Genomic DNA, 27,228 nt, shown 5'->3' with positions numbered 1-27,228 from the left:
CATCAGTGCAAAAACTTTATTTATAATAGTTTGTTTCTCCTCAACACAATTTTACAAGATAGGAACTTATGCAATCAGTCATGTAAAATGTGGGAAAAACAAAAAAGAAAAAACAAACAAACAAAAAAAAAAAAACCCACCACCCCTCAGCTTCCTTTCCCCACAGCTACAGCAAATTTAAGATAAGTCTACAGCATTCGCTCACTTTAGCTGGCTCTGATACGGAGGCATACTTTTTTATTTGAGAATCAACACCTAAAGACTTGGCTAATTGTATAGCATTTGAATCATCACTGATAAGTGTCCCAAGAGCCACAAGGAGTCTAAACGTGGCTTCTAGGTCTTGTACAACTTCCAAGATTGTGCTAATTACTGACAAGCATTGAGCTTTCCCTTCAATGTTATGGTCTTTATGGAAACAGACAGAATAGTTCAAGGTCAATGTAGCCAGAGCAATATGAATGTTTTTATTGCTCCCGGATTTCAGTTCTATTGCATGTGACATCAGTGACTCCCTCTGGGACATCACAAGCTTTTGTCCTGCCTGACTAACAAAGCAATTGCAAAAAGTCCTAAGAGCAAGCAGTTGATTTGCTGGCTTTCCTTTAGGGTTCAGAAGGTTGATAAGGTGGCTGCTGAACTGGTCTCCTTTTTCATTGCAGAAATTCTCATTCACATTGGGATGCTTAATCGATAGCCGAAGAATATCAAGTGCAGGAAAGACAATGTCTGTTAAAAGGAAATATTCGTTAATGTGTATGAAAAAATCTAGAAAATTCCTTATAGCTATTATTCAAACTTACTTTATTTTTCCACTACCAAAGAATTATTTTTAGAATATATAAAAAATGCTATTTTTATATTTGCATAGTGTTGAGATTTGATCTGTTGCTATGTATTGTAATGCTAACTACTGGCCCTCAAGATCTGGTTGTCCCTAGTGAGGAGATCCTCATGTATACCAAGTGATGTTTTGAATTAGGCTCCTTAACTTAAAACTACTTGTTGAATAAAAATGCCTATAGCAGGGCAGAAGAGAGGTATGCGAGGCTTTGGATCCCAGGCACAGAGTCTGAGGCAGAGGTCACAAGGAAGGAAGGAAGAAGTCTAACAATATCAGGGGGTAGATCATGAAGCATGGCCATGAGGGATGGCCAACTGGAGTAGAAGAAGCCCAGGAGGAACAAGGCAAGTTGTATCTCAGGGATATTGACAGGAAGTAGTATAGGGGATTGACATCTGTCCAGCTCTAGCACCTTAAGGCTTAGTATAAATAAAGGTTTTGTGTCTTTCATTTGGGAATTAAATAATCTAAGATGGAATAGAAACCCCATATAATATTTACCACAATACAGACTAGATTTATTGCTATATATTTCAAAATGGAGGCAACTCTCTACATTGTCAAATAGTTTGACACAACTATCAGTAGAGTTGAATGAATGCTGCAAGAATTTAGTCTTAAATATCCCATAACTAGGCTGAAGAGTTAAAGGAAAGCTATTTAGAGAAGAATTTCAGTTAACAAATGCTGAAAGTATTCTCATAGGTTGGTAGAGCTTTGTATGAGGGAAATATAGATGTCATCTAAACATCTACTGAACAGTCCTACTGTGAGTCTAAGAAAATGTGACATCACATGCTCCATACAAAGACAAAAGGCATCATCATGTATAAAAGATCTTCACACAAACCAGAATAAAACAGCACTAATACACTAAAGTCTAATTGCCACAAGGGAAATACAGAGATAAGGGAACACAATAAGCAGTCAACTAAATCTTTAATGTGGTTTGTTTTGTAGGAAAGAAAAGCAACCTTTTTGCCCCCAATTAATTACTGACATTAAAATAAATCACAGGCTTGAGAGATGGCTCACTAACTTAGATCACTAGCTACTCTTACAGGGGATTGAGGTCCAACTTCCAGGACCCACAGGTGGCTCTCAACCATCCTAACTGGAGCATCTGGAGAATCTGTTGCCTTCTTCCAACCTCTACATTCATCAAGCATTCATGTGGTACACATGCATACTTGCAGGGAAACAGCCATACACATAAAATAGGCCAGAGGGTCTGAAAGTGCTCAGACACTCTGACAGAGTTCACAAAATGCTGTGTGTACAGGAATCACTGTAAAGTATAGGCTGACAACCCCAAGTACTAAAATCCCAAATGTTTTAGCATTAGATATCTAATTTGAAAATCCAAAATCAATCAGTAAAGTAAATGAAAATATTTTAAACATTGAGAAACTCCAAATCCTAAAATATTCCTGGTTCCTACGTTTCAGTTAAATACCAAACATACACCATTAGATTCTCATACATTATAGTCAAAGCAAAGACCATGAACTGTAGTGATGTGGCAAAGCCTTTCTATGCAACTGTCTATAATCTCAATGAGAAATATGCAAGTTAATTTCTATTTAATCTAGAAATATCAGTAATTGGCAGAAATAAAAACTTCCTGGTTAAGTTCTAAAGACCACTTACTTACCTTCAGGCCAGTTGATAGCTTTCCACAAACTCTGAAGTTGCTGGGTTGTTGGCTTTTCTGAAGAATTATTACAAATCAAGGACAGGATCTTTTCAAGAAGTACCAAGTCATCTTCAGTTAGTTTCTTCTCTTCAGGTGCCGTTCCATTAAGTTCCTTCAGTTTTCCTAGAAACCAAAACCAATCTTTCAAAATTCCCTAACTGGACTTAGACATTTTTCAGGAAAACTCTCTGCACATTCTTCTTGGCAATTATCAAAGACCATAAACTGAAGTCTATGAGTACTGAATTGTATGGTTAGGAATGGTGACCACATTGGCTTTGACTTTACCTGTCATCCCAGATACTCAGGTACTGTTCTGTAGCCATTCTCTCTTCCAAAGCAGTAGTGCATTATGTATTTTTAAGTGTGAAATCATCTCCTATCTTCCCCTAATTGACAATAAGTTAAAACATTCATCTATTACTCTTGGGTATGGTGTGCACGTGTGTGTGCGGATAGACACTCTTAAGGCATCAAGTCTCTCCTTCATCACATACATTCCAGGGAACAAACCCAGGTCACCAAGCTTGCACTTCTACTTGCCGAGCCATCTTGCCAGTTCCAGACTTACCAGTCTTTTAACAATCACAAATGGACTTTGGACCTATATCACTTGTATTTGGTACTACAGTTTTTAAGACTTGCAAATTATCAGAAACAACATTTAAGCAATGTTAAGAAGCAAGAAATCTCTTAGATTTGTAGTAGAATTAACAAATGTGTAAGTGTACATACACTTTTTGGTTCAAAGTATTATGGCCTATCAATGTTCCTGGTAACAATATAAAAAACAATAATGAAAAAAATACTTGCCTCACATCTATGTCTAGATACAAGCCTTATATCAATTGTCACCATCAGCTTTGTGGCTGAGAGATAAAGTAATTTATAGTCACAGATTTTTCTCTTTTTACTTCAATTTAAGAAAAACTAAAAGACAAGCAATCAAAGGGAACGTACTGTTTGTCTCCCACCAGCACCGCTCCCTAGCCCCTTTCTCATAGATGGTCTCAATACACATGTCAAGCTAGCCTTAAAGTTGGACTCCCGCTTCACCCTCCTAACTGCTAAGAATGCCTCCAGTACCTATTCGTATTCATCACTGTAAAGGCTTCAGGACCTCCACACATGCAGGCACAGGCTTCACAATAAACTGTTGACTCTGGACAGGTATGGAGGCCAAATCATACCTATCATTTTCTCTCCTCCATGTGGGTCCCTAGAACTGAACTCTGGCCCTCAGGTATGGCAACAAGTATTTTACACTGTCTCTGTCTACAGGATATTAAGTTTTCTTTTAAATTGAAAACATATTTTAAAAATAATGTATTCTGATTATGGTTCCCCTCCCTCAACTCCTCAGATCCTCCCTACTCTTCCACCTACCCCAATACCATATAAGTCAGTAATAATAATAACAACAGCGATACAACTAGATGAAAAGAAAAGCGATACAAATGACAAAACAAACAGAAAAGAGATGAAATAAAAGTTCAAGAAACATTTGGAAACAAGGATGACACATTTACAAATCCAAACACAGAAACACAACTCCAGGAACCATAATACATCTGAAAAAACTTATAAGGTTAAAGAAAAAAACAAAAACGCTGAGAGCGCATTATGAAACAAAGACCTCCAGAACAGCCATTGAATTCATTTTGTGTAGGACACTAATTTGTCTTTAAAGGTAAGAAGTGTAAAGCGGGTGTGGTGGTACAATGCCCGTAATCCTTACGCTCAGGAAGCTAAAGGAGAAAGATCAGGAGTCAGGGATCAGCCTGTGACACACAGTAAAAACCTGCTTAAAAACCAAAAAATTATGACCTTTATTTTTTTTAAATGCTTTATTCATTCACTGTCACTCCCCAAAACCCCAAACCAACCCACCAACCCCAAATGGCAGCAAGAGCTTGGGGGTAGGACTTTCATCTTTTATTAAGGATAAGACATTTTTCTTATATTGTACCAAGCTCCTGAGAATCCATTAAGGCCTATAGTCAGCACAGCTGGATAATAAACACCGTAAGGATATGGTGCTGGAGATGTGCGTGCAATAGTGAAGAGCACAACGGCTGTTCCCTTAGAGGTCCTGGGTTCAATTCCCAATACCCACACTGCAGCTCACAGCTCTCCGTAATCCCAACACCCTCACATGGAAATAAATGGAGACAAAACACAACATACATAAAATAAATTTTAAAATAAACATAAACTAACATCTCACTAGAAGTTTCTGTTTAAGTAGCTAAATCCTGCCATATGTCAGGTGGAAGAAGATTTAAGTCCTGAGAGCATCTCTAACGGTCACTGAATATGCAAAAAAAACCCATTAATATAGACTTACCTAATATTTGTGTAGGGTTTGCTTGGTCAAAGGTAAGAGCTTCTTTTTTGGGGAAATAGATATTCATTGTTTTAGATGCAGCTGATCGGTAGGCACTATTCCCTATTTACAGAAACCACAAAAATCATAAGGCATACTCAAAAGTAAGATTCTTCTAATCGTATGGCTACGTTCTTACAATTACTGACACACATAACACCTCAAGGCAATAACACAAAAACCATCTCCAAACCATTCACAAAATTCTATATGGTGTTTATATTTATTAGTGTAATAACTTCCGGGTCAGGAACCAGAAGAAGATTTAGAAAAGGTCTTTTTTCATCTCATACTTCCTAATTTGGCTCTTAATATTCAACCTAAGATATTCTGGTTAAAAAACAAAACCAATCATGAACCTTCATTCTTAATTTAATACTATGCTAACAACTCTTTTCTCATGTCTCTCATATCTATGTCAATGACACAGTGTGTTCCTTTTCTAGCCAAGTGTGATAGTGCACACCTTAATCCCCACACTCAAGAGGCAGAGGCTGGCAGAGTTCTGTAAGTTCCAGATTTCTCGGGTCTACATAGCAAGTTTGAGAGCAGCCAGGTTCCAAAGAGAAGTCCCAGAACTAACAAATCAAAATTTCAATATTTACTGGAAAAATGACTTCAAATTAAAATTTCTTAAATTAAAATTGTCTTTTGTTGCTACATAAGCTTGTGCACACCTTTAGTCCCAGCACTTGGAAGACAAGGGACAACAGAAAGAGACCATTTCTCAAATTAACAGAAACAAAACCGAAATTTTCTTGTGCAGCACAGGAGATCAAGTCAAGGCAGTGTTCATGCCAGGTAAGAACTCAAGAACTGGGCTACGGTCTGAGAAGTTTCAATGCAATTTAAATAAAATCTAAAAGAAGAAGAAATTGAAAGTAGCTACCTGTAAATGGATCAACTCCAGCCACGGCAGTACCCGTACCTGCAGAGCCTGGCATGTAGCGACCAGCACCTACAAGTGCAGTAATAATGAGCAAAGGCAAGTACATGTGGTAAAGCCTAACCCGCACCTTATCCTAAGGACGTCATCACTGGTCACATGTCCAAACAGCACGTAAGAAAAATGCCTACAGTGAGCTGCTTATTAGGAAGGTCCACTACATGTTTGCTAAAAAGTAATTCCTGGGGCTGGGTTTTCTTCCAGGGTACCTGGGCTTTCAATAAAATGGCTCATTAACAGCACCCACATGGTGACTCACAGCCATCTCTAACTCCAGCCCCAAGGGGTCTGCTGCACTCTCTGGCTGCCTTCTGAGTGTACTGCATACACACAGTGCATAGACATACATGCAAGCAAAGCACCCACGCAAATAATTTACAAAATAATACTTCTCAACTGACAAAATAAACACTAGGTATCTTCCATATCATAATTATAGTAGTTGAGTGAATTACAAAACTTAAATAGATTGAAAGGAAAATATGGCCTCTGGGATGATGTATGAATCCCTTATTCTAAGGGAAAAAAACAGGATTAGCAGCTGGCACGTAAGAGCATCCAAAAGACACAAGTGTCTCGGATGCTCTGACAATAGCCTGGTCACATCTTAGGTTGTACTTTTGACAGTGTTACTAAAGACAGACGTAGAGAGTCAAGAGGATTCTGTGATGTTCAGAGCCCTCTGTCAGCCAGAGGGAAGAAGGAAAATGAAAACTTCCCAAGTTTACATATAACCCGGTGGCACAAGCAAGGTATCACAGACAGTAAACGGATGTGTTGATTTCAAGTGTATGCTAATCAGAGTACTAAGTGCAGACTCACTCTAAAATCACCCCTTCATAGAAATAGGAAAGCTTACAAACAATGAAAATGACCCTAGAGTACAGCACTACCAACAGTATTTAATGGGATACCTTTGGTGAGGAATCAGGGCATAAGTTCTCATCACAGTAAGTCAGACTTGCAGGGGGTAGAAGACTGAAATAAGTAGCTTAAACAGGCTCCCCTGACCACCCTAATAAACATTACAAGTTTGACTGGGGCATAAATTAGTAAGGAAAAGAATTAAGACTCTTAAATTGTGAGCCACATAAGGAACTCTTTTAACCTCGCATCATGGCTAAGGCTGGAAGAGCAGCAGCAATACTAGCTTTAGTGGAAACTGCGTCCCACCTGTGAAAGGATCTGCAGTCTGTACTGTGCTGGAAGGTCCTGAAGTTCCAGGAACATAGCGACCACCACCTATGCATGCAAAACAATGGAAAAGCTGAGTACATGCAAACACACACTGCACAGTGCTCATGTGAAATAAATCCAAGCATGGGGAAAAGAACAAAAGCAAAGCGATCACGTGACAGAAACTACAGTCAAATGTCTTAGTGTTGCACAGAAACTAGAATTCCAGTGGTTTTCCAAGTATAGTTTCTTTCCTTTTTAATTTTATGTGTATGATATAGGCAAGGACATAAAAAATAATTTGGGTGGAGCGGCAGGAGGTAAAATTCTGATTAAAATATATTGCATAAATTTTTTATATGTATGTTTTTTCCCTACACTTATGTCTGTGCACCATGTGTGTGCCTAGGGTCCTTTGAGGCCAGAGGAGAGCATCAGAGTCCAGAAACTGAAGATACAAACCGTTGTGAGATGCCATATGGATGCTGAAACCAGAACGTGTTTATTCCAGTAAGTGTTCTTTACCACTAAGCTGTCTTTCCCATTCCTAAGCGTAGTTTCTTAACTCCTTTTTGAAATCTTAGCCCAGCACATAAACGTGGAAATAGCCGATATCAATATAACAAAGTTGACTCAACAATATACATATGTAATTCCTACCCTTGTTCCTGTACAGATTTACTGGGATTCCTGTGATTGCTGTTGCAGGAAAACCACAGGCATCAAATGTTAATCTTTTGGGGAAAGCACTGGGTCCCTTACCTCACAAGTCAATCTTCAGTACTGAGATTCTAGCCAGAATACTAACTACTTGTTACTTAATGATGCTACTACTTGACGAACAGAGGAAAAAATGCTATAGGAAATGTGTACACAAATGCAAATTCTTTTCAGTAACTTTGGAGGAAATAATTGAATATGCACACACACATGTCCCTTACAAAGTCAGAGTCTTAGAAGACCAAAGCAAACCAAGTATTTTGTTAATATTCTAGAAATAGCCAGGTGCTTAGTTTTTACAGTATTCAATATATTCATTGTTTTGTCCTATAACCTGAAACAACAATGAAAATATTCAGGCACGAAGCACACAGTCTCCCCCACCACTTCTCTTTGTGCTAAACCCAAGTATTTGGAGGGTTAAGCCATTTATACTAATAAGTAATTTTGAAATTTTTAATTATGATAATATATAGGTAAGATTAGTTCAAATATGCAATGTAATCTTACCCTAGAAGGAAAGAAGAGAATGTGAAGAACATACAGTATTTGTGAAGAAAAAGGGACCAGATCCACTTACTGTCTTAGTGTTTTACGCTGTGAACAGACACCACGACCAAAGCAACTCTTATAAGGACAACATTGAATTGGGGATGGCTAACAGGTTCAGAGGTTCATCGATCCATTATCACCAAGAGGCAGGCACGGTGCAGGCAGAGCTGAGAGTTCTACATTTGCATCTGAAGGCTGCTAGTGGAAGACTGATTTCCAGGCAGCTAGGATGATGGTTTTAAAGTCCATGCCCATAGTGATGAACCTATTCCAACAAGGCCACACCCAAATACTGCCACTCCCTAGACCAAGCATATTCTAACCATGACATCTACTATAGAATTTGAAAGAGGAAGGGGACATGAATTTTTATTAAAAAAAACAAAACAAAACAAAATTAAACTAAAAAGAACAGGAAAAACAAGGGTAAGAAATGAGAACGGGGCGTGGGGTTTGTTCCCACATGGCTGGGACTGGTGTGTGGAATGTCCCAAGCTGGTGACGACGTGTGCTGCCATTCGAGGCAAGACTCTGCTGCTGCCAGCCCGTTCAACTTCAGCCCAGAGCCATATGAAATGATGGTATGTTTATGTGTACTGTGCCCGCAGAATTCAAAAGAGGGTATTAGATTCTTCAGAACTGGAGTTATAGGCAGTTGTGAGCTGCCTGATGTAGGTGCTAGGAACTAAACTGGAGTCCTCTGCAGGAGCAGTAAACATTCCTAACCACTTAACCATCTTTCTAGCCCCACAAAGCTGTATTTCAAAAGATGGTAATTTAATTTTTAGATTTTATGTGCGTGAGTGTTTTGACTAAATGTATATCTGTATAATACATTCATGCTGGTGCCCAAGGAGGTTAGAAGAGAGCATCGGGCCCCCAGGTACTGGAGTAGCAGACGGTTGTAAGCCACCATGTAAGTGCCAGGAATTAAATCCAGGTCCTTTGGAAGGTCAGTGCTCTTAACCACTGAGCCATCTCTCCGGGCAGAGTAATTTTGTAATTGTTTCTGTAAAATATAAACTTGGTGTATACATTGAGGTTCACCAATTAGAATATGAAATAAACTCTGCCTATCCTAGTTTTTATTTAAAAACATAAAAATCACTAAAAGATAAGAAAAATTAGCAAGGGCTGGGTTATAGATTAGTGGTAAGAGTATGGATTTGCACATACATGACATTGGTTAATATCTCTACTAAAACAAAACACCCCACACACAATCCCCAATACTAATTTTAGTACATAAGACTTAGTACAAGTCTAAACTCACCTGTAAACGGGTCTGAAAAACTGGTATTCCCAAGTCCCAATGTTTGACCTTTTGTGTTATCAATAATAAATTTAGCCACCTGATCCAGAAACATGGGATTCAAATCATTTTTCTGCAAGAAGTTATATGCAACTAGCCAGGGATCATCACTGACATTATATGGTAATTTATATGATGGTCCACCTTCATTCACATCAATTGAGAAAACATAATCAAATTCCTGAAATGGAAACAGAAAATAAAAGATAATTTGCCTGTTCAAATATGTTGAAGACATACATAACATAATACAGGTGTTATACAGTTTTTAAAAATTCTAACCATTTCGATTTAAGACCTTTTTCTAAAATGCAACGATAAAGCTTTCTTTTTGGCAGATAAGGAACCAACGTGTGCATGTGCTGCAAAATGTCTCATTACGAGTGGAATAGGTGACAACTCAGGTGGGAACAGACTTATTAATTATTAATCTACTTTTTAATACTAGGTCCACACGACGATTCCCAGATGCCCGATCTTATGGTTAAAACTATGAGTTGTTAGGGTGCGCCAGTACCCAAGACATACTGGCATTATAGGCACAGTCCTGCAGCATCCCCCATGTGCCCCAAGTTTAGCAGAGACAGCTATTAAATGAAATGGAAGAAACTCCCAATCCAAAATGGCTGAAAATAGTTTCGTATGTGAAAATCTAAAAGACAGGTAACGGCTAGTTTGTCACATGCAGCTTCCTCTATATAGAAAGATCTTATATAGATATATATACTTAAAATACTTTATATCTTGATAAAATTTTAAATCTATTTTAAGACAAAAGATAATTTTCTTACAATTTAATTTGTTTTGCCAAAGAAAGTGTTATGAGCAGAGACAACTTTTAATTTTCTGTATAGTTTATAAAAAGTGATAATTAGAAAGCAGAAAGAGACATACTTTCCCTTCATATAAAACTTTTCCAGATGTTTGCTGATTAGCACCAGATGAGCCAACAACATCACCAATTTTTATCCACCTGCCGTCACTAACACTCCACTGATAGGCTTCAACTCTCTCTCCATCTCTGATTAGACGAGTCTGTCCTTCTCTAGTACCTTAAAACAGATTGTTTTGAGAGTCAAAGACTACAATGCAGAAATACTTACATACACTGTAACATGTTTTTTATAAATGCTTCCAAGTTCAAAATGTGAGAGCAAGAAGAACATGGCCTCTCTCATCAGTTATGTGTGACAGTACAAATCCTCACGTATCAGTATTCAACACTGAAAACAGAACATTAGCACCACATTTCCCTGTATTACTCCTGGTATTCCAAAAGGCAGTGTGGTGGGATTTTTAACTCCAATTGCATTATAATAAATAGTTACCTGGTTCGTTCAGATGTTCCCTCCCAGGAAGCTGCTCAGCATTAATGTCCCCCAAGTCACCAGTTTTGGAATCAATAGTTGCCTGAGAGAGCTCTCTCTCGAAAGCCTTGATTTCCTCAGCACTTGCTGCCCGCTCCTCTGACTCTGTAAACACTCTAATAATACCATCACTACAAGAAAAGCAGACTAATGTTAAGTCATAGCCACGGTTTACTAACATTCTATCATGTGAATAAAACCAAAATTATCTGTATGCATGAATATGAAAAAAATATCACTATGTACCGTGGAGAAGTAAGCTGACTATGACATACATTATTTCAGCTATTTAAACAAGTTGCTGGCAAAGGAGAGGGAAATACTTTAAAACACAATTTTCAATTAAAAAAAAATTTTAGCGACTAAACACAGCAGAAGTTTGTATCCATTAGGCTGGCGCCTCCCACTGAGTTATATCCTAACACTTGGTTTCTCTGAGACAGGTATTAGTAGTGAGCCACGACCAGCCTTAAAAATGATTTCCCCACCTCCGTCTCTCAAGCACTGAGATCACAAGTGTCACTGTGTGCAGCACAATTTTCAATTCTATGTTAAGTATTTACTGTAATAACTTAGAAATACAGCATTTACTTTTAAAAATCACTACCACACAGTTAAATACACTACCAAAAAGAGTTGGCTGGGCACTGGGAAATGTACAGTGAACCTAAGTCTCACAGCAAGACCCTATCTTTAAAACACAAAACTAAAAGAAGCAATCAATGTCTAATTTACAATCTTGTCCTAGATCAAATACCCCTTCATTTACTTTTTTTTCTGTAGAATTTCCCACGAAACTGTAACAACAGTAATAGGTAGTATGTCCTTCAGAATGAAACCATTGCTTTTCTACCGTTCCATTCTTGGACCACTTAGCGTTTTATGACACTCACATGAAGCTCCCTCCAGGCCTCTTTTCCACCTCCTTGAATTCTGACATCTAGACTCTTGTGGTTTTTTGGTTGCTGATGTGTTGTTTTTTAAGCCTACTGACCTTTCTATATCTAGAGTAGTTCACAAGATTCAGTTGCTAGTCTTCTGTCTTCTTTACTTGTCCACTTAGAGAAAGTTCTGTGTAAATCTTCAGTATCATCTCATACTGGAATTCAAACTGACTACTCAGGACCCACTGGCAGGGCGGTAAGACACTACTCAGATGCAGACGTCTTAAGCCAAAGGATTACTTTATGAAACTGAGACCAATTTAATCCACCCGTTTCTATTTTTATTAATTGGGATTACTACAAACTGTTCTTTAAGCTCTATCCTTTTTCTGTTTTCCTCTTAAGTCTCTCATTCACTTATCCCTTAGTGCTGTGAGGTCAGTGCTACCTCTAGGTGAACCCAATCTGCATAAGTTATAAATTCCACTTGAATCTGATCATGTCTTGTTCAAGATTTACAATCCTTTAATACTAAGCATCTAATCTAAAATAGACTTAGCTTGAATCTTAGCCACAGGAAGTTCAGCTTTACTATACACCAACCTTAATCCAGTATTTTCCTAATCTAAACAAAATATTCACTTCTAAAGGAAACTTATACTATCTCATTTATCTGAAATTCTAATTTCCATGACTGAACTTTCAAAATCCAGTTTTTCCATACAGATCTCTATTTTTTCTAATTTCTTTGGTATTCAGTGTTTTCACTATATAATTTATAATAAAGTACTATACCACAAAATAAGCACCAGTACTTGGAAAGTTATTATTGCTGTTTTACTTGATAACAAAAATGTGCAAGCAATCCTCCAATTCTGAAACTTCTATGGTTTACCTCTGCATACTCAAGTAGCTACCCACCACATGACACAAAACCGTATTGACGGACTAGAATATAAATACCTCGCACCAACCACAATGTCACCGTTGTCCAGTACACAGCAGCACCATATAGACTGAGCTGGAAGTCGGATAGTTTGTGCACATTCACCGTGCTTCCATATTCTTAGAGACCTGTCTTCTGCAGTTGTCACAAAATCTAAAGTTCATGAGAACAGAAGGATTTGTCAGAATAAAATTGAGTATAAACAATGTCTTTCTTCATATGTATACTAAGTTACAATTAATTTTAGATTTTGTAACTTTTTACAACTTCAAAATCATGTTTTTACTTATTTCACATTGTATACTCCACTCTTTGGACCAATTAATTATACAAAGTCTTTCCTCAATCACTAAAGAGCCTTTTTATTAATACTTGTAGCCATCTTCCCTGAAATAACGTGAAAAGAATTTCTCAAAAAATGGAATGTAACAGCAAAAATTTAAATATAGCATAAGGTAATCTTACCTCTACAATTTGGAAAGACAGATATGCTATAGATATAATTTGTGTGTCCATAGTACACTCCAAGACACTCTCCAGTGATCTGCCATCTTCTAATACTAGCATCATTTGCACAGGAAAGAAACTCTGTCTCACTTAGAATTGCCAAACCTCTTACACAGTCTTCATGCCCTAGATTTAAAAAGATACAGATCAATAAAATGCGCCACTTGGTTGACTGCACTATGCAGCTTCTTAACACCATTAAACTTATGATTATGAGTTTTAAAATCTAAATTTTCAAGTTATCAAGTTTATTTTCTCTTGTAGCAAGTGGCCTGGTAACTAGGACATTTAGCAATACACTCACACACACACACACACACAGACACACACACACATATGTGTGTGTGTGTGTATTTTTAATTTCCAGTCTTAGAAAGTTATTTTATATTTTTTTTCTATCTTCTTGACATGATTTCCTAAACTTTCAAGATATGTAGACCAGGCTTGACCTCCAACTCACAGAGAGCCACCTGCCACTGCTTCCTTAGCACAGGGAATAAAGGCATGTACCACCTTTAACCTTTAAAGAATACATAAAAAGGAAAACCAATAAAATTCACTCAAAATATTAATGGCCTGCAAAGAAATAAAGAATAGTGTGATATTCCTATCAGATAGTACAAGGGCTAATGATGTCATTCAGCAGTTAAAGGTATTGACTCAAATCCCCAAAGCTAAAAGTACATAAGTAAATAATCAGACAATGTACTCTTGACTATATCAGAAGCTAAATTTAACTCCATATCAAGAGTTACATACATTACAACATACACAAAATCAGACTCACCCAAATGACCTCAATTATACTGAGTTTTTAATTATCACTTTTCAGCTTCTAAACTTTTGAGGAAACAACTGAGCAGAAAATAAGCATATTGTACATCACTAAAGTTGTTAACCCTGACATTACCTGAAAAAGTCCTCTCACATCTTCCAGCCTTCCACAGTTTAATTGTTTTGTCTGCTGACCCAGTTAACATTAAGCCCTGTTCAGGTAAAATCTTCACTGCCCATACCGCAGCTGTGTGACCCTGTAAGTAAAATGGGTATCAACTTAAGATGCCACAGAATCTTCCCTTTCATTAATTATCTAAAATATTCACACAGAAACGATACCTGTAATGTCATCATGCATTTGTCATTCAGCCAGACTTTAGCAGTGGTGTCCCATGAGCCACTAAGTAATGTCCCAAATTTTCCAGAAGAAAGACTACAAACTAAGGGGGGAAAATGATTAGTTAGTACATTTTTATGTGAACAAATGCTCAACCTGGCAATCTTGTGAAATATTAAAAATGTTAAGTAAATCCATGAAGTGATGGTTTCTTAGCCAATAAAGTTCTAGTCAGTGGAGCTGCAAGGGAGCATAGAGATCAGGATTATAAGCTTTGGTGCCAGAATGTCTAGGGACAGGCCTAGCTGAGCCATTATAAACCGTGTGGCCCTAAGAGTCCAAGTGTTTTGAGATATTTAATTTATTCTTATTTTCATTGATATGTATACGCCTGTATGGGTATATGCCACATGTGCACAGGTGTGTAGAGAGGAGAGAAAGGCACTAGATATCCTGGGAGCTGGAGTTACAGGCAGCTGTGAGGCAGCCAATCTTCATGGGTGTTAGGTAAGAACTAGCAAATGGACCTTATCAAGGTTAGAATTCAAAGCACAAAAAAGACGTTACGCTTAGCAACTCAAAATACTCATTAGATAGCTGATAGTAAGAAAATATTGTTTGTTTGTTTTAAGTATAATTATGATACTATGGCTATTTCTTCCTATTAGGAAAAAGAGTTGGGACAAGGGAAAAGGGCCAGCCTGTAAAGTGTTTCCCTTACAAGGAAGCACAAAGAATGCAGTTCAAGCTGCAGAACCTATATAAAACTGCCAAGGGCTAAGAGAAGTCCAGTTTCTTATCCCAGCTATGGACGTGAAAACTGGCAGATCCCTTAGGCTATCTATCTAGCCAAGCAGCTTAGTTAACCTGACAAGCATCAGGCTACTGAGTCCTTTTCTCAAAACTAAAACGGTGAGGGTGGATAGAGGGTTCTATGAGGAGGAGGAGGACTGACTCCCGGGTGTTAGCCTCCCACCTTCCGTGTGCTGTGGTATACATCTGCTGAATATACTCCTACAGCAGTTTTATGGAGCCAGCCCTGGCTGGCCCCTAAACCTCTTCCAAAAGTGCTAGGGTTAAAGGATGCCACACCTGGCCCAGAGCACAAAAACAAACAAAGAAACAAACAAAACAAAAAAGTGATAGCAGTAGAGGAATATCACCCAAGGTTGTCCCTCCCTGTCCCCAGAGTCACTGTTTAGTAGGGTAAACAAACAAACAAACCAGCAAATGAATGTACCCAAACCACTGGCTTTTTTCACAACCCACAAAAGGCAACCGAACAATTTCACATTAAGCGGCAGGAGGATGTTAAAGCTATCTTTGGTGTTACATAAAAGCTACGAAAATACACATCTCAAGTGTCCATAAATATGATGATTAACTGTTGGAGCGGGTGCATAAGCCTATGGTCCCAGCCACCCAGGAGGCCAATGCAGGAAGATGACAAGCTGAAGGTCTGTGAGTCCAAGAGTACCTTGGGCATTTAGGACAGATCACTGATGAACACTTACCTATCACGTGAGAAGCTCTACAAATTTATTAAAAAAACAGACATTTTTGATTTATGCTTCTGAGTGAATTGAGGACTTATAAAAGCCATAAAATATTTAATAACTAACACCTTACAGAAAAAGTTTGCAAAGCTACATATTGAAGTACAGAAAAAAAATCAAAAATTTCATTTTAAGGGCTGGAGAGATGCCTCAGTGGTTAAGAGCACATGACCACTTCCAGAGGTCATGAGTTCAAATCCCAGCAATCACATGGTAGCTCACAACCATCTGTAATGGCATCTGATGCTCTCTTCTGGTATGTCTGATGACAGCAACAGTGTTCTTATATGTAATAAATAAAAAATCTTTTAAAAAAAGAATTTCATTTTAAAATAATACCATGGTAGAGTAAGAAAACTAATATAAGCCACAGATAATCCTTAAAGCTATGTAAATTTATGAAGGAGCTCTTTGTACTATTTGCTCTCATAAATAGTACACATTTATTTATAACTCACTATATAAAATACCAAGTCTATAATTTGTATGCACATTTAAAACTTTCCAAGACAAAAAAAGCATCATTCTGCATTTAAAATATTACATATACACAAACAACTTCACTCTTTACAGGAATTATCTTTGAGTGTTTATAAATCATGTCCCAAACATCTACACATATTAACAAAGTATAGGGGCTGTGAGATGCCCCGTTATTAAGAGTGCATACCACTTTTCCAGGGGTCCTGAGGGCTCCCAGACCTGCATCTAGTGGCTTACAACCCCAGAAGTGTTGTTGTCTCCGATCTCCTGAACACATGTGTATATACCCACAGAGGCACTCATACATCATTAGAAATAACAAAAATAAACCTTAAAATGATAAAAATGAGTATATAGGACCACAATGATTTAGCACATCATTTTATAAGGAAGCTGTGATATTTTTGAAGTATTTTCCCTTTAATAATATCAGATAGTTAAAACTATCTGATCCCAGAACAAAAGGGAAAAACTACTTGAACATAACAAGTCTCTAAATCTGCAAGCATATTCATAACAGACAATTTACGTAATTCAGATAGTCCAAAAAGGTTTTCACTAACAAACATAGCTAAAAATGAGGAGGAAAAATATGTGGGTTGTAATTCAAAGCAGTGAAACTTTTTCAAATACAAAATACCATTGTGTTATACTTACCAGTATCTTTGTGACCCTTTAAAATATAAAGTGGCATCGGACTGTCCAGCGTGAAAATACAAATATTGTGGTCATTTCCTCCAGTGGCAATTAGTCCATGAGGATACATGTCACTTGAGGGTATGATGCACACACAAGACACAAAATTAGAGTGTCCGCTCATACAGTGCATTTCTGTAAAGCCCCTGTTAGGACTGGAAAGAGAGGCTCATCAATACAGACACACTTGCCCCAGCTTACCAAAGGCATTAAACATAAAATGCATCCATTACTACTCAGTACGCAGGTTGAACCTTAAGAATATACACCATTCAATGGACATACTGTTCTTAATTAAACACTAAATAGCTATGCTGCATGAGGATTATACGTCAGATTGGGAAAAATCTGATTCGATTTCTCAGTAAGAGTATACTACTTAACAGGAAAACCAAGAAAGTAAAGGGCAGAGGATGACATTCCAAGTGCCCTTTTCTCAATCCCCACCATCTCTACCTGTCATGTACTAAGGAATCTTTAGGGAGCTGAAACAAAAAATGAGATAATAAAATGCATCTGAACTAAGAATGGCAATTATTTTAGTATGCAATAAAAACGAGCAACCAATGTACTATTTGGGGGAGCACATACATCAATAAGTGCCTTAGATTACAAATGATTGCCCACTTTTCAAATACATCAAACAATGATACCAGATACTATGTAGAAAATAAGTAGTAGCTAAGAGGCGCATGCAGTTATTGCATCTCTAGCAGTAAGAGTTTACAATCTAGGTGCAACAGCTAAGGCAAGTGCACATGAGATTATTCTCCTGAACAAACGTGAGCAGTGTCATTTCTTTCCCAAAGCACACTAACTAGTCCTCTAACTATAACAGCAGTTCATGGTTCAAGAAAAGCACTGCAGAGAGAATGAAGGTGAGCAAACAAACAAAAATACAATTTTCAATACTGTCAAAACCGCTGTGGAGTAGTAAAGGCCTAGACTTGTGGAAGATGACTTCTACAGTGGATGCACCAATCAGTCGTCTACCCAAAAGGACAAAACCGCAGAGACTGCCTTGGCAATCCTATCTGGCAGGAAGAACCAGGAATGTTTCTCCCCATTTAGACAGCAAATGCACTGCTTGTCAAACCCAGAGCCTTTGCACACCACATATCCACCCCACTGAAGCTAATTTTACTTCACTTCAGCAACTGGAACAGCTACTGATCCATCAGCTCTAACTCCGTGGTCGTTGACCCTTCACCTGTTCCTACAGTAGGACTGACTGCACACAGAAGCACAAGTCAAAGTGTGCATAAAAAGTGTCCTGTCCTCCACACAGCAGAGATCAGGTCTCTGATCATGGTTTGCTGTTCAAAAATAGTGGCCTTTGTTGAAATTTCCTGTCTTCCCTGTTGATGCTAACTGCCTCTCCAACTGGTGGTTTACAAGAAATTTAAAGGACGGATGGCCATTTTGCCCAGCATTTCTTTACTTATTTTTTGAGAGCCAGTAATAAAATCCTAGATACTAGTAGTCAGGTGTGGTAGTATATGTCTGCAATCAAACTCAGAGGATTTAGTTCAAAACCAGCTTTGGCTACACAGGTAGAGGCTGTCTCAAAATACAAACCACCTTAAAACAAGAATATTCAAAAGCCAATTGCATATACAGGGATGTTAGATGAATGTGTATGCCCAGAGAAAACACAGGTGAGGAAAGATCTAAGTGTACACATTAGGCTGGGATTTGACACAAGGACACTGAGCAACAAACCATCAACAAACTCTGGCCTATTCAAAGAAGCAAAACAAATCACTACAAGTGGTTCCCGAAAAAGGCCAAAAAAATCAAATGGCAGGCCTACTAGTCAAAACCAAACCAAACCAAACCAAATCAAAACAACAAAAAAACAAACAAACAACAACCCCAAAACTAAGAGGCATCTAAGAGACAGATCAGCAAGTATTGGTGCTTGATGATTTGAGTTTACTTAGGCCCACTTGGTAGAGAGCAGCAACTGTTGCAAGATGTCCTCTGACCTCCAGAGTACTGTGGAAAGTGTACCTTCCTATAGATACACAATAAATACAATGTAATGAAATATTAAAGAATTAAGATACCAGGCTTAGAAATGAAGTGGTGGCTCAGCCGACAAAGTGATAAAGTATCTACTGTGCAACCAGCACTGAGATGACCAAGTCTGGATCCTCAACATTCATGTAAAGCCAGGCAGAGGCCCATGTCTGTAACCTCAGCAATAGAAGCTAAAACAGGCAGATCCCTAGAGCTCAACTGAGCAGCCGAACTAAACAGATGAGCTCCAGACTCAGTGGGAGACTTTGTCTCAAAAAACGTAGATAAGGACTGAAGAAATCATCATGAACATCTACCTCTAGCTTCCACATGCACACAAACCTTACTCACAAAATGATGATAGGTAAGTTTCCCATGAGAAACAAAACAACAAAGCCTTTGGAGGTGTGGCTCAGCTCGAGAGCGCTCACGCACACACGCACACACATTTTAGAGCTTTCAGTTCCACCCCAAAATCAACTAAACAAAAGCCCTAAATAAAAAACTCTAATATAGAAAACAATAATAAGATGTATTCACTTCAAATATCAATGAAATAAATGCTCTAATCAGAAGACAGATTGGCAGGATGTCTAAAAATGTGATCTAAGTCTGAGCTGTCTTAGATCTAAACAAGAGTTTCAGTTTAGCTCCCCAAACACAAATACACTTGAAAAAAGATATTCCACGTAAACAATAAACCAAAAATAGCAAGGGAGAGCTATATAAATATTAAATCAAGCATCTTTGGTTAAAAACAGGTACAAAGTCAAATATATTATTACATATTAATAAAACTGCATAACAGGTGTGCTGACATATACCTGTGATTCCAGCAAACTGTAGGCTAGGTCATCCTAGATTACACGGCAAAACCTTGTACCAAGAAATTAAAACCAAAAAAGAATAACTACAGCAATAATATTCAATAATTATATAACCATGTGCCTAATATGATCACCAAAATGTAGCAAGTGAAAACTGACAGACTGAAAGCACAGTTGTGACATCAAATATCAAATCCCACCCGATAACAGGATGACAACACAAAGAGTAAGCCAAAGGTCTGGGGTACAGTTCTGCAGCAGACCATTTCTGCCCAGGTAATGCTGGGGGTCCGATGCTCAGCAAGGCCAAATTAAAAAAAAAAAAAAAAAAAAACAAAGAGCTTGAACAATACAGTAAGCCAATAGGAATAAGAATATATTCTATCCAAGAACAAGGCATTATAAAAGGCAGAGCAATTCTTCTAATCAGAAAATTAAGACAGAACTACCATATGATCTAGCAACTGCATTCTGATCCTATGTCCAACAGAATAAAAGCAGTCTCAAAGCGCTCCTTAAGCAATCATAATCATAGTAGCAATTTACAATAACCAAACCATGGAAGCCACCCAATGTCCACCATGAATGAACCAATCAGAAAAAATGTTTAAGTAAAAACAGAATTTTATCCAGCCTTAATGGGGAAATCTATGCCACTTTAAAATGTCAATGGATTAAGTACCCCAATCAAAAGACAGATTGGGGCTGGAGAGATAGCTCAGTGGTTAACGAGGACCGACTGCTCCTTTAGAGGTCCTAAGTTCAAATCCCAGCAACTACATGGTGGCTCACAACCATTCATAATGAGATCTGATACCCTCTTCTGGTGTGTCTGAAGACAGTTACAGTGTACTTATATATAACGAATAAATAAATCTTTGAATAAAGTATACTCAAAATAATAAATTAATCTTTGAAAAAATAGAAAAAAGATCAACAGAATGTCTAAAAATATGATTTAAGTGCTATCTACAAACAAGAGTATCACTTGTATGTAGAAATTCTGACACATGCCCCAACATGAACCTTTGAAGTTATTATGCTAAATGAAACTGGCCAGTTATAAAGTGAGTACTGTAGAGTCCACTCTATGAAGTACAAGTTACTTAAAATCAAGATCTTGCAGACATACAGAAGAACGGTGGTTGCCAGGAGCTAAGAGGAAGAAGGGAAGCTACTACTTTAACGGGTATATAGTTTCAGTTTTCCAAGAATTATGAAGAGGCGGCTGCTGAAGGTGGTACAACATTATGAGTGTAGTAAACACCACCAAACTATACACCTAAATTATTCAATTCTGTTGTTCTTTACTGTATTAAAAATTGGCCTGGAATATTGATGATGCTAAGTACACAAGCATAAGGACCTGTGCTCGGATCCCTTGTACTCATATAAATATATATTAGTCATATCTGTGAACACCTGCAATGTCAATGCTGCCTGGAGGGGAGTGGGCACAAGAGGATGTCTGGAGCCTGACTGCAAGCGATCCTGGACATGACACTCAAAGTCGTCTTTGGGTGACTGCAGAAGCATATGGACAAACATGCTTTGGTGGTTTGAATGAGAATGACTTATATGTTTGAATAAGTTCCCAGTTACAACTACTTGGGAAAGATTAGGAGGTGTGGTCTTGTTAGAGTTGGTATGATCTTACTGGAAGAGCTGTGTCATGGAGGGTTGCCTTTGAGGTTTTAAAAAGCCAAGCTTGTCCCCATCTTGTTCTCCAACTACAATTCGAAAATCAGAGATAAACTGAGACACTGCTCCAGGCCATGCTTGCCTGCCTCCAGCTGCGCTCCTCACCATGTCCCTGGACTCGCCCTCTGAAGCTGTGAGCAAGCCCAAACTAACTGCTTCACTGTATTCTGTAAGTCAGCTTGATCAGTGTCTCCTCACAGAATGTCTTTTTTAAAAAGCGGGATGTGTGGAACATGTTGAGGCTGCAAAAAGATCAAAGGTTCAAGGACAGCCTGAGCTACAGAGTAAGAAGAGAGGATTGAGAGGGTTATCCATTCAGTGCATCCCTTAAAACAGCAACAAAAAAGACCTTTGTAAGAAAGACTTTAAGATCAGTCAGAAGCGATCACAGAAAATGTTCTCCTAAGGTTATTTGGTAGTATGTAATCTTAGTTTATCTACTTTAATGGGATTTTAAAAATGTAATTTTTAAATAATTTTATTAATAAGCTTGGAGAAAGTTAAAACATTTTTTAAATGTCTCTGGGGCAGGAGTGACAGCTGGAAAAACGACTAAGACTGTGTTTGTTTCTGCAGCAGTGGTATAACAAGTTTAGCTCACTCAGTGTCTGGGCCATGCAACATCAATCCCAGCATAGCCTCCGGGGTTATGTACAACTGTTCCCACAGTTGTTTATTTGAGTTACTTACAGTGATCTATTAGGTTCTTAGTTGCAAATTTTGGTCTCATTTTCTTTTTTGTATCTTCCCAAGTTCCTACCACACTATTTTACAACGTAAGCATTAAGTCAATGACAAAATACATAAGAAACACTGGTGGGGGAGACAGTGACCCTCTTGTACCCCTTGAAAATCTGAAACGTTTGCTTTAGAAAAAGTCTTGAGGGAGGGAGGCAGAGCAGCACAGACACAAGAATCATTGAGTCTCAGAGTGCAAGGGCATTTATATCACAGCCTAAGATCATACAAAACAAAACACCAGAGGCCAGGCCAGCATCCTGTTGGCAGATCAGCAAATGAAACAGCTCCCCAGATAGTACTACTTAAGTAAAGTTTTCAGCCAACAAGCCCCACCCAAGGACATAGCTTCCCAGCTTTTCAGATTTTCATTCTCAGAACTGAGCACATAATAAAAGACTAACAGATACCCAAGGAAAACTTCCAGCTTGAGGTGGGAAAACAAAACTCTGGAGGAAGCAGACCACCAAGGAGAAAGTTTAACTTAAAAATTAAAAACCAGTACTGCAACCCTAGAGACACGCACGGGAAGGCACTGCAACTGTGAACCAGGACTTAAGCTCAAGTAAACTAGAAGGCAGCACAGGCGGGAAAAGAGGCACAGAAAACAAACTCAGCATCTGAATAAGAAGTTCCTAAGAGGACAGAAAAGAGGTGCAGAAAGAAACCAACCGATTAATTTGAGAACGTTTTGGGCAGGTTATCGAAATTAAAAAGCCAACTGATGATCCAGGAAAATGGATGAAAACAGACTCCGATTATGTGTACATGGGAGAGGGGAGGAAGGAGAACAGGTAAAAAAAAAAATCAGGATGGCTTAAGACTTCTCAACAACCTAACATCAATAAAAACAATGGAGCAATGCTGAAAAATCTGGATGGGAAATTACTTCAGGATTAGAATCATGTAACCACTACAAAGTCATGACTCTAGCAAGAAAGGAAAGAAAGTTTTCAAACTTGCAAGTCTGAAACAAAGACCTTTGTTATTGACAAACTACATTCAGGAGCGCATGGAGGATGTGCTCAAGTAAGGCAAGGGATGAAGAAAACCAAGTGAGAGCTAGTGTCTAAATAACAGAAATTGTATATATACTAGCAGTCTAAAGAAAGTGGCTGTAAAGTTACCCAGGACTACTTGTGCTCCAGTAACAGGTGGGAAAATTTCCCTGTTAGAAGACAGAAACCTTAGATTAGTCAATGTTTTTAAATATCAATTTAAAGAATTTGAAGTAGAATCCAGATAAATACATAGAAAACTCAGCAAGTGGAAACCCAAACCAGAGTGGGAAAAATTAGTCACACTGATTTAGTCAAGCTAAGCAAAGGTCAGCATACAAAAAAGAAGAGATGGAGGTGGTCAGAAAACAGCTAACACTAATCCCAATTGTTCCCTAGCAGAAACTAACAGATAATTCCTAAAGAAAAGAAAAAAAATTAACAAGGACTGGAGACGGCTTCATGGTTAAGATCACTGACTGCTCTTCCAGAGGTCCTGAGTTCAAATCCCAGCAACCACATGGTGGCTCACATGAAATCCAATGACTTCTTCTGGTGTATCTGAAAACAGCTACAGTGTACTCATATATAATAGATAAATACATCTTTTTAAAGAAAATCAATGCATAAATATTGCAACATTACAACTTACACTGACATAGGAATAAAACAAAACCAGCAGTTAGATAAACGTTGTCTCTGACTGAGGAAAGGGAATCTGGGATGGGATAGAAAAGAAGTTGGCTTTCCTAGCTAACCCCATAGAACCATCTTGATTTAGGACCCAAGGTGCTCAGTGTTAACCAGAGGGAGAAGTCACTTTTGTCCTAGCAGAGTCAATAAAGATAAAATGTAAGGTCACAAATTTAAAACTACATCTTCAAATATGGGGAGCTTTCAAGAAGCCAATCAATATAAAGACAAAGGTGCTGAAGCCATACCTCATCTCTCCCACCCCAGAAGTTTGTGGCATAGCAGTAGAAACCGATTTAGTGTGATGGCATTTTAAAGAGGTCTGAAGCCATGCTGGCTGGTCTAGTGCATAAGACAATGTTTTTCTGTTCAGCTGTACCTTTTGGTTTTTTTCAATGGACTTTGGCTAAAACCTGGCTGCTTAGTCCACCCTAAAATCCAGCTCTTTCTACCTCCTAAATTCTCCCACCCTTCTTCGTTCATCTCTTCACTTGGGATCATATCAACAATGGACATGGAAAAACAAATCTCATTTACTGCTTGATTCCCACCATGGTACAGTCCTTCATTAGCTCAATACTCCGTGAAACAAAAACCGTCAGTGTGCCTGCTACAGACTCCCGTTATGTCACGAAGTCTGTTGCTGAGATGCAGAGGCTAGTCACTGAGTGACTGAGGCAGTAACCTGAAGAGCTAGGAAGAACAGTCTTAGCTGCAAATACTGATCACTGTTAGTTGAAAATCCCGTAAAGAAAATTTGAAGAACAAAACCATCAAGAAGACCCAGTCAAAGAGAAGATCATTCCCGTCTTTAGTACCCAGGTGAAAACAGTGGTACCAGCTGGTCCACTCTGTCCAACCACCCTACAGAATGCAGTTTAAGGACAGCATTAACTGCACATAGGCACTCCGTAACACAGTGCTTTTGTCCTTGTAGACATCTGCCATGTACTGCATTTAATTTTATCTGTTGGGCACTGAATTCAGGGTCATATGGTCGGCTAGGCAGTGAGCCACATGCTATACCCCAATATTTCTGAAGTTAATTTATGAGAATGAGGACTCGATTTTAAAGGTACAATTGTCATTAATAATTATACTTAACTACATAAAAAGTTATTTGCTAGTTCTAGTAAGTGGTTTGGGATGTTAGACTCTTACTACTTGGAAGAGACTATGTGAAGTCATATCCAATTCAACACAGCAGTCTGCTCTGTAAGATTCCTCTTTACTATATTGCCCACTGGATGCACTGCAAACACCGTCAAACAAATCTACTTCCATGCTTTGCCTTTAGACTTTCCTTTTTTAAAAAAAGATTTATTTATTTATGTGTATGAGTACACTGTAGCTGTCTTCAGACACACCAGAAGAGGGCAACAGATCTCATTACAGATGGTTGTGAGCCACCATGTAGTTGCTGGGAACGGAGCTCAGGACCTTTGGAAGAGCAGTCAGTGTTCCTAACCACTGAACCGTCTCTTCAGTCCCTGCCTGTAGACTTTTCTACCCATGACAAAACAAGTTCTTAACGACTAAATTAAACCAAATCACTCCCCGCTTGAAACTCAAGTGTTTTTACTAATAAACACTACAGCCTGGCTCTTTGCTAGCTTTCAGGACCTGCGTTCACATCAGACTTTTTCTTCGGCCACTCTACCTACCTCTAAAACCGCCGGTTTTCCACTTCAAAGTTCCTCTATAAAACTTCCAAGATCAGTTCACTCGATCTAATTAGAGACGTCGGCTTCAACACACACACACACACACACACACACACACACCCCACACACACGCACGCACGTGGGAGGAATATCTATTTTTTAAAAAAAGCTTCCCACTAATGTCTTTTCCGGTCTAATTCTATATTCTCCCAAGAGATTGTAAGAAAATTCTGTAAACAGAGAGACCCTGTCAGGCTGTCGCTATCTTTCTTCCCAAGATATTAAAAAAAATTTTTAACATAACTCATCATCTAAACTCAGTTAACCTTCCTGAAAACAGAAATCCATTTACTGCCTTAAATTTTTCGACTAATCGGGACTTTAAACGCAACATATGATATTGATTTGGGCTGGATTCTAACTTTTTGGTTAACTTTTTCTTTTTTTCTTTTCTTTCTTTTTTTTTTTTTTTTTTTTGTGGTGGTGGTGGTGGGGTTGGAGGCAGAACTTCAAAGCAATAGTAATTCTTCCTCCTTAAGAAAATAGGACATTCCTACACAATAATAATTTGAGGAGGCCCCCCAACAGACTATAACCTGAACAACCAAGAGAGAAAATCATGTGTAACTAACTCTTTGCAAGGCAATTACTGAGAATTATAGTTTTCAAAAGCAAATCTGAGGTTACTAGAAAGCAACTCCCGAGATCGGGGCCAGGGGCAAGCCAGATGTTTTCACAGCACCGAAACTGGGAGGGCGCAAGCAGCCATAAATAGTAAAGTCTAAAGGAAACCTGAGCGGTGATCTGCCAACACTGAAGCCCCTAAGGGGCTTTTAAGAAGCTCATCCAAGGTCAAGTCACCCGTGAGTGGTCAAATTAGGACAGTCCTCCAATCCCACACTCATCCCCCCCGAAATCTTGTGGGTTTCGCGGACAGCGCCAGGGGTGCCTGGAATCGGCAGGGAGACGGGAGCGGTGCAGACTCCAGGAAGAGGGAGAGATCCGCGGCAGGGAAGGAGGGCCACTCCTCCCACGTGTCTGGAAGCCTGCGGTCCACCCGAGGGTGGCAGGACTTGCAGCGCTCACCTGTCTGGAGCCCAGAGGCGGGTGGTACGATCCCGGGACACAGACACAAAGGCTCCCGGCGGGTAGAGGCAGCACACCAGGCCCCTCACGTCCAGTTCGTGGCCCGGGAGCGAGCAACTCAGCCGGTATCTGGCGGCGCCGCTCGCCATGGCCAGCGTGGATCGGGAGCCCGGCTCCCGGGCACAGCGCGAGACTCGTCCACAGGCCCGAGCCGCCGTGCGCCAAGCTGCGGCCCGAGACCCGCCTGCAAGAGAGAGGCGCCGGAGACCGGAAGAGCCAGTCAGCCGGTGCGGAAGGGCCTCGGGGGAAGGGGC

The 27,228-nt window shown here is 38.9% G+C and overlaps 1 protein-coding gene across 2 annotated transcripts; it reads right to left on the bottom strand.

Annotated features, from left to right (window-relative positions):
• Window positions 1-27,228, bottom strand: PLAA (phospholipase A2 activating protein). Of its 2 annotated transcripts, XM_080920640.1 has the most exons (14): window positions 26,915-27,228; window positions 17,147-17,340; window positions 14,453-14,553; window positions 14,247-14,367; window positions 13,295-13,462; window positions 12,847-12,982; window positions 10,961-11,130; window positions 10,527-10,684; window positions 9,594-9,813; window positions 7,046-7,114; window positions 5,816-5,884; window positions 4,888-4,989; window positions 2,499-2,663; window positions 1-729 (listed from the first exon to the last, which is right to left on the bottom strand). In XM_080920640.1, the coding sequence occupies exons 1-14, from the start codon at window positions 27,061-27,063 to the stop codon at window positions 167-169; spliced, it is 2,385 nt and encodes a 794-aa protein (XP_080776766.1). In that variant the 5' UTR covers window positions 27,064-27,228; the 3' UTR covers window positions 1-166. The 2 variants fall into 2 exon arrangements, with proteins under 2 accessions (XP_080776766.1, XP_080776767.1); XM_080920641.1 differs by lacking the exon at window positions 7,046-7,114.

This window comes from Micromys minutus, assembly GCF_963924665.1.
Source record: "Micromys minutus genome assembly, chromosome: 9".
Taxonomy (NCBI): domain Eukaryota; kingdom Metazoa; phylum Chordata; class Mammalia; order Rodentia; family Muridae; genus Micromys; species Micromys minutus.
The sequence above is the reverse complement of the archived record's forward strand: the minus strand, read 5'-3'. Positions and strand labels throughout refer to the sequence as shown.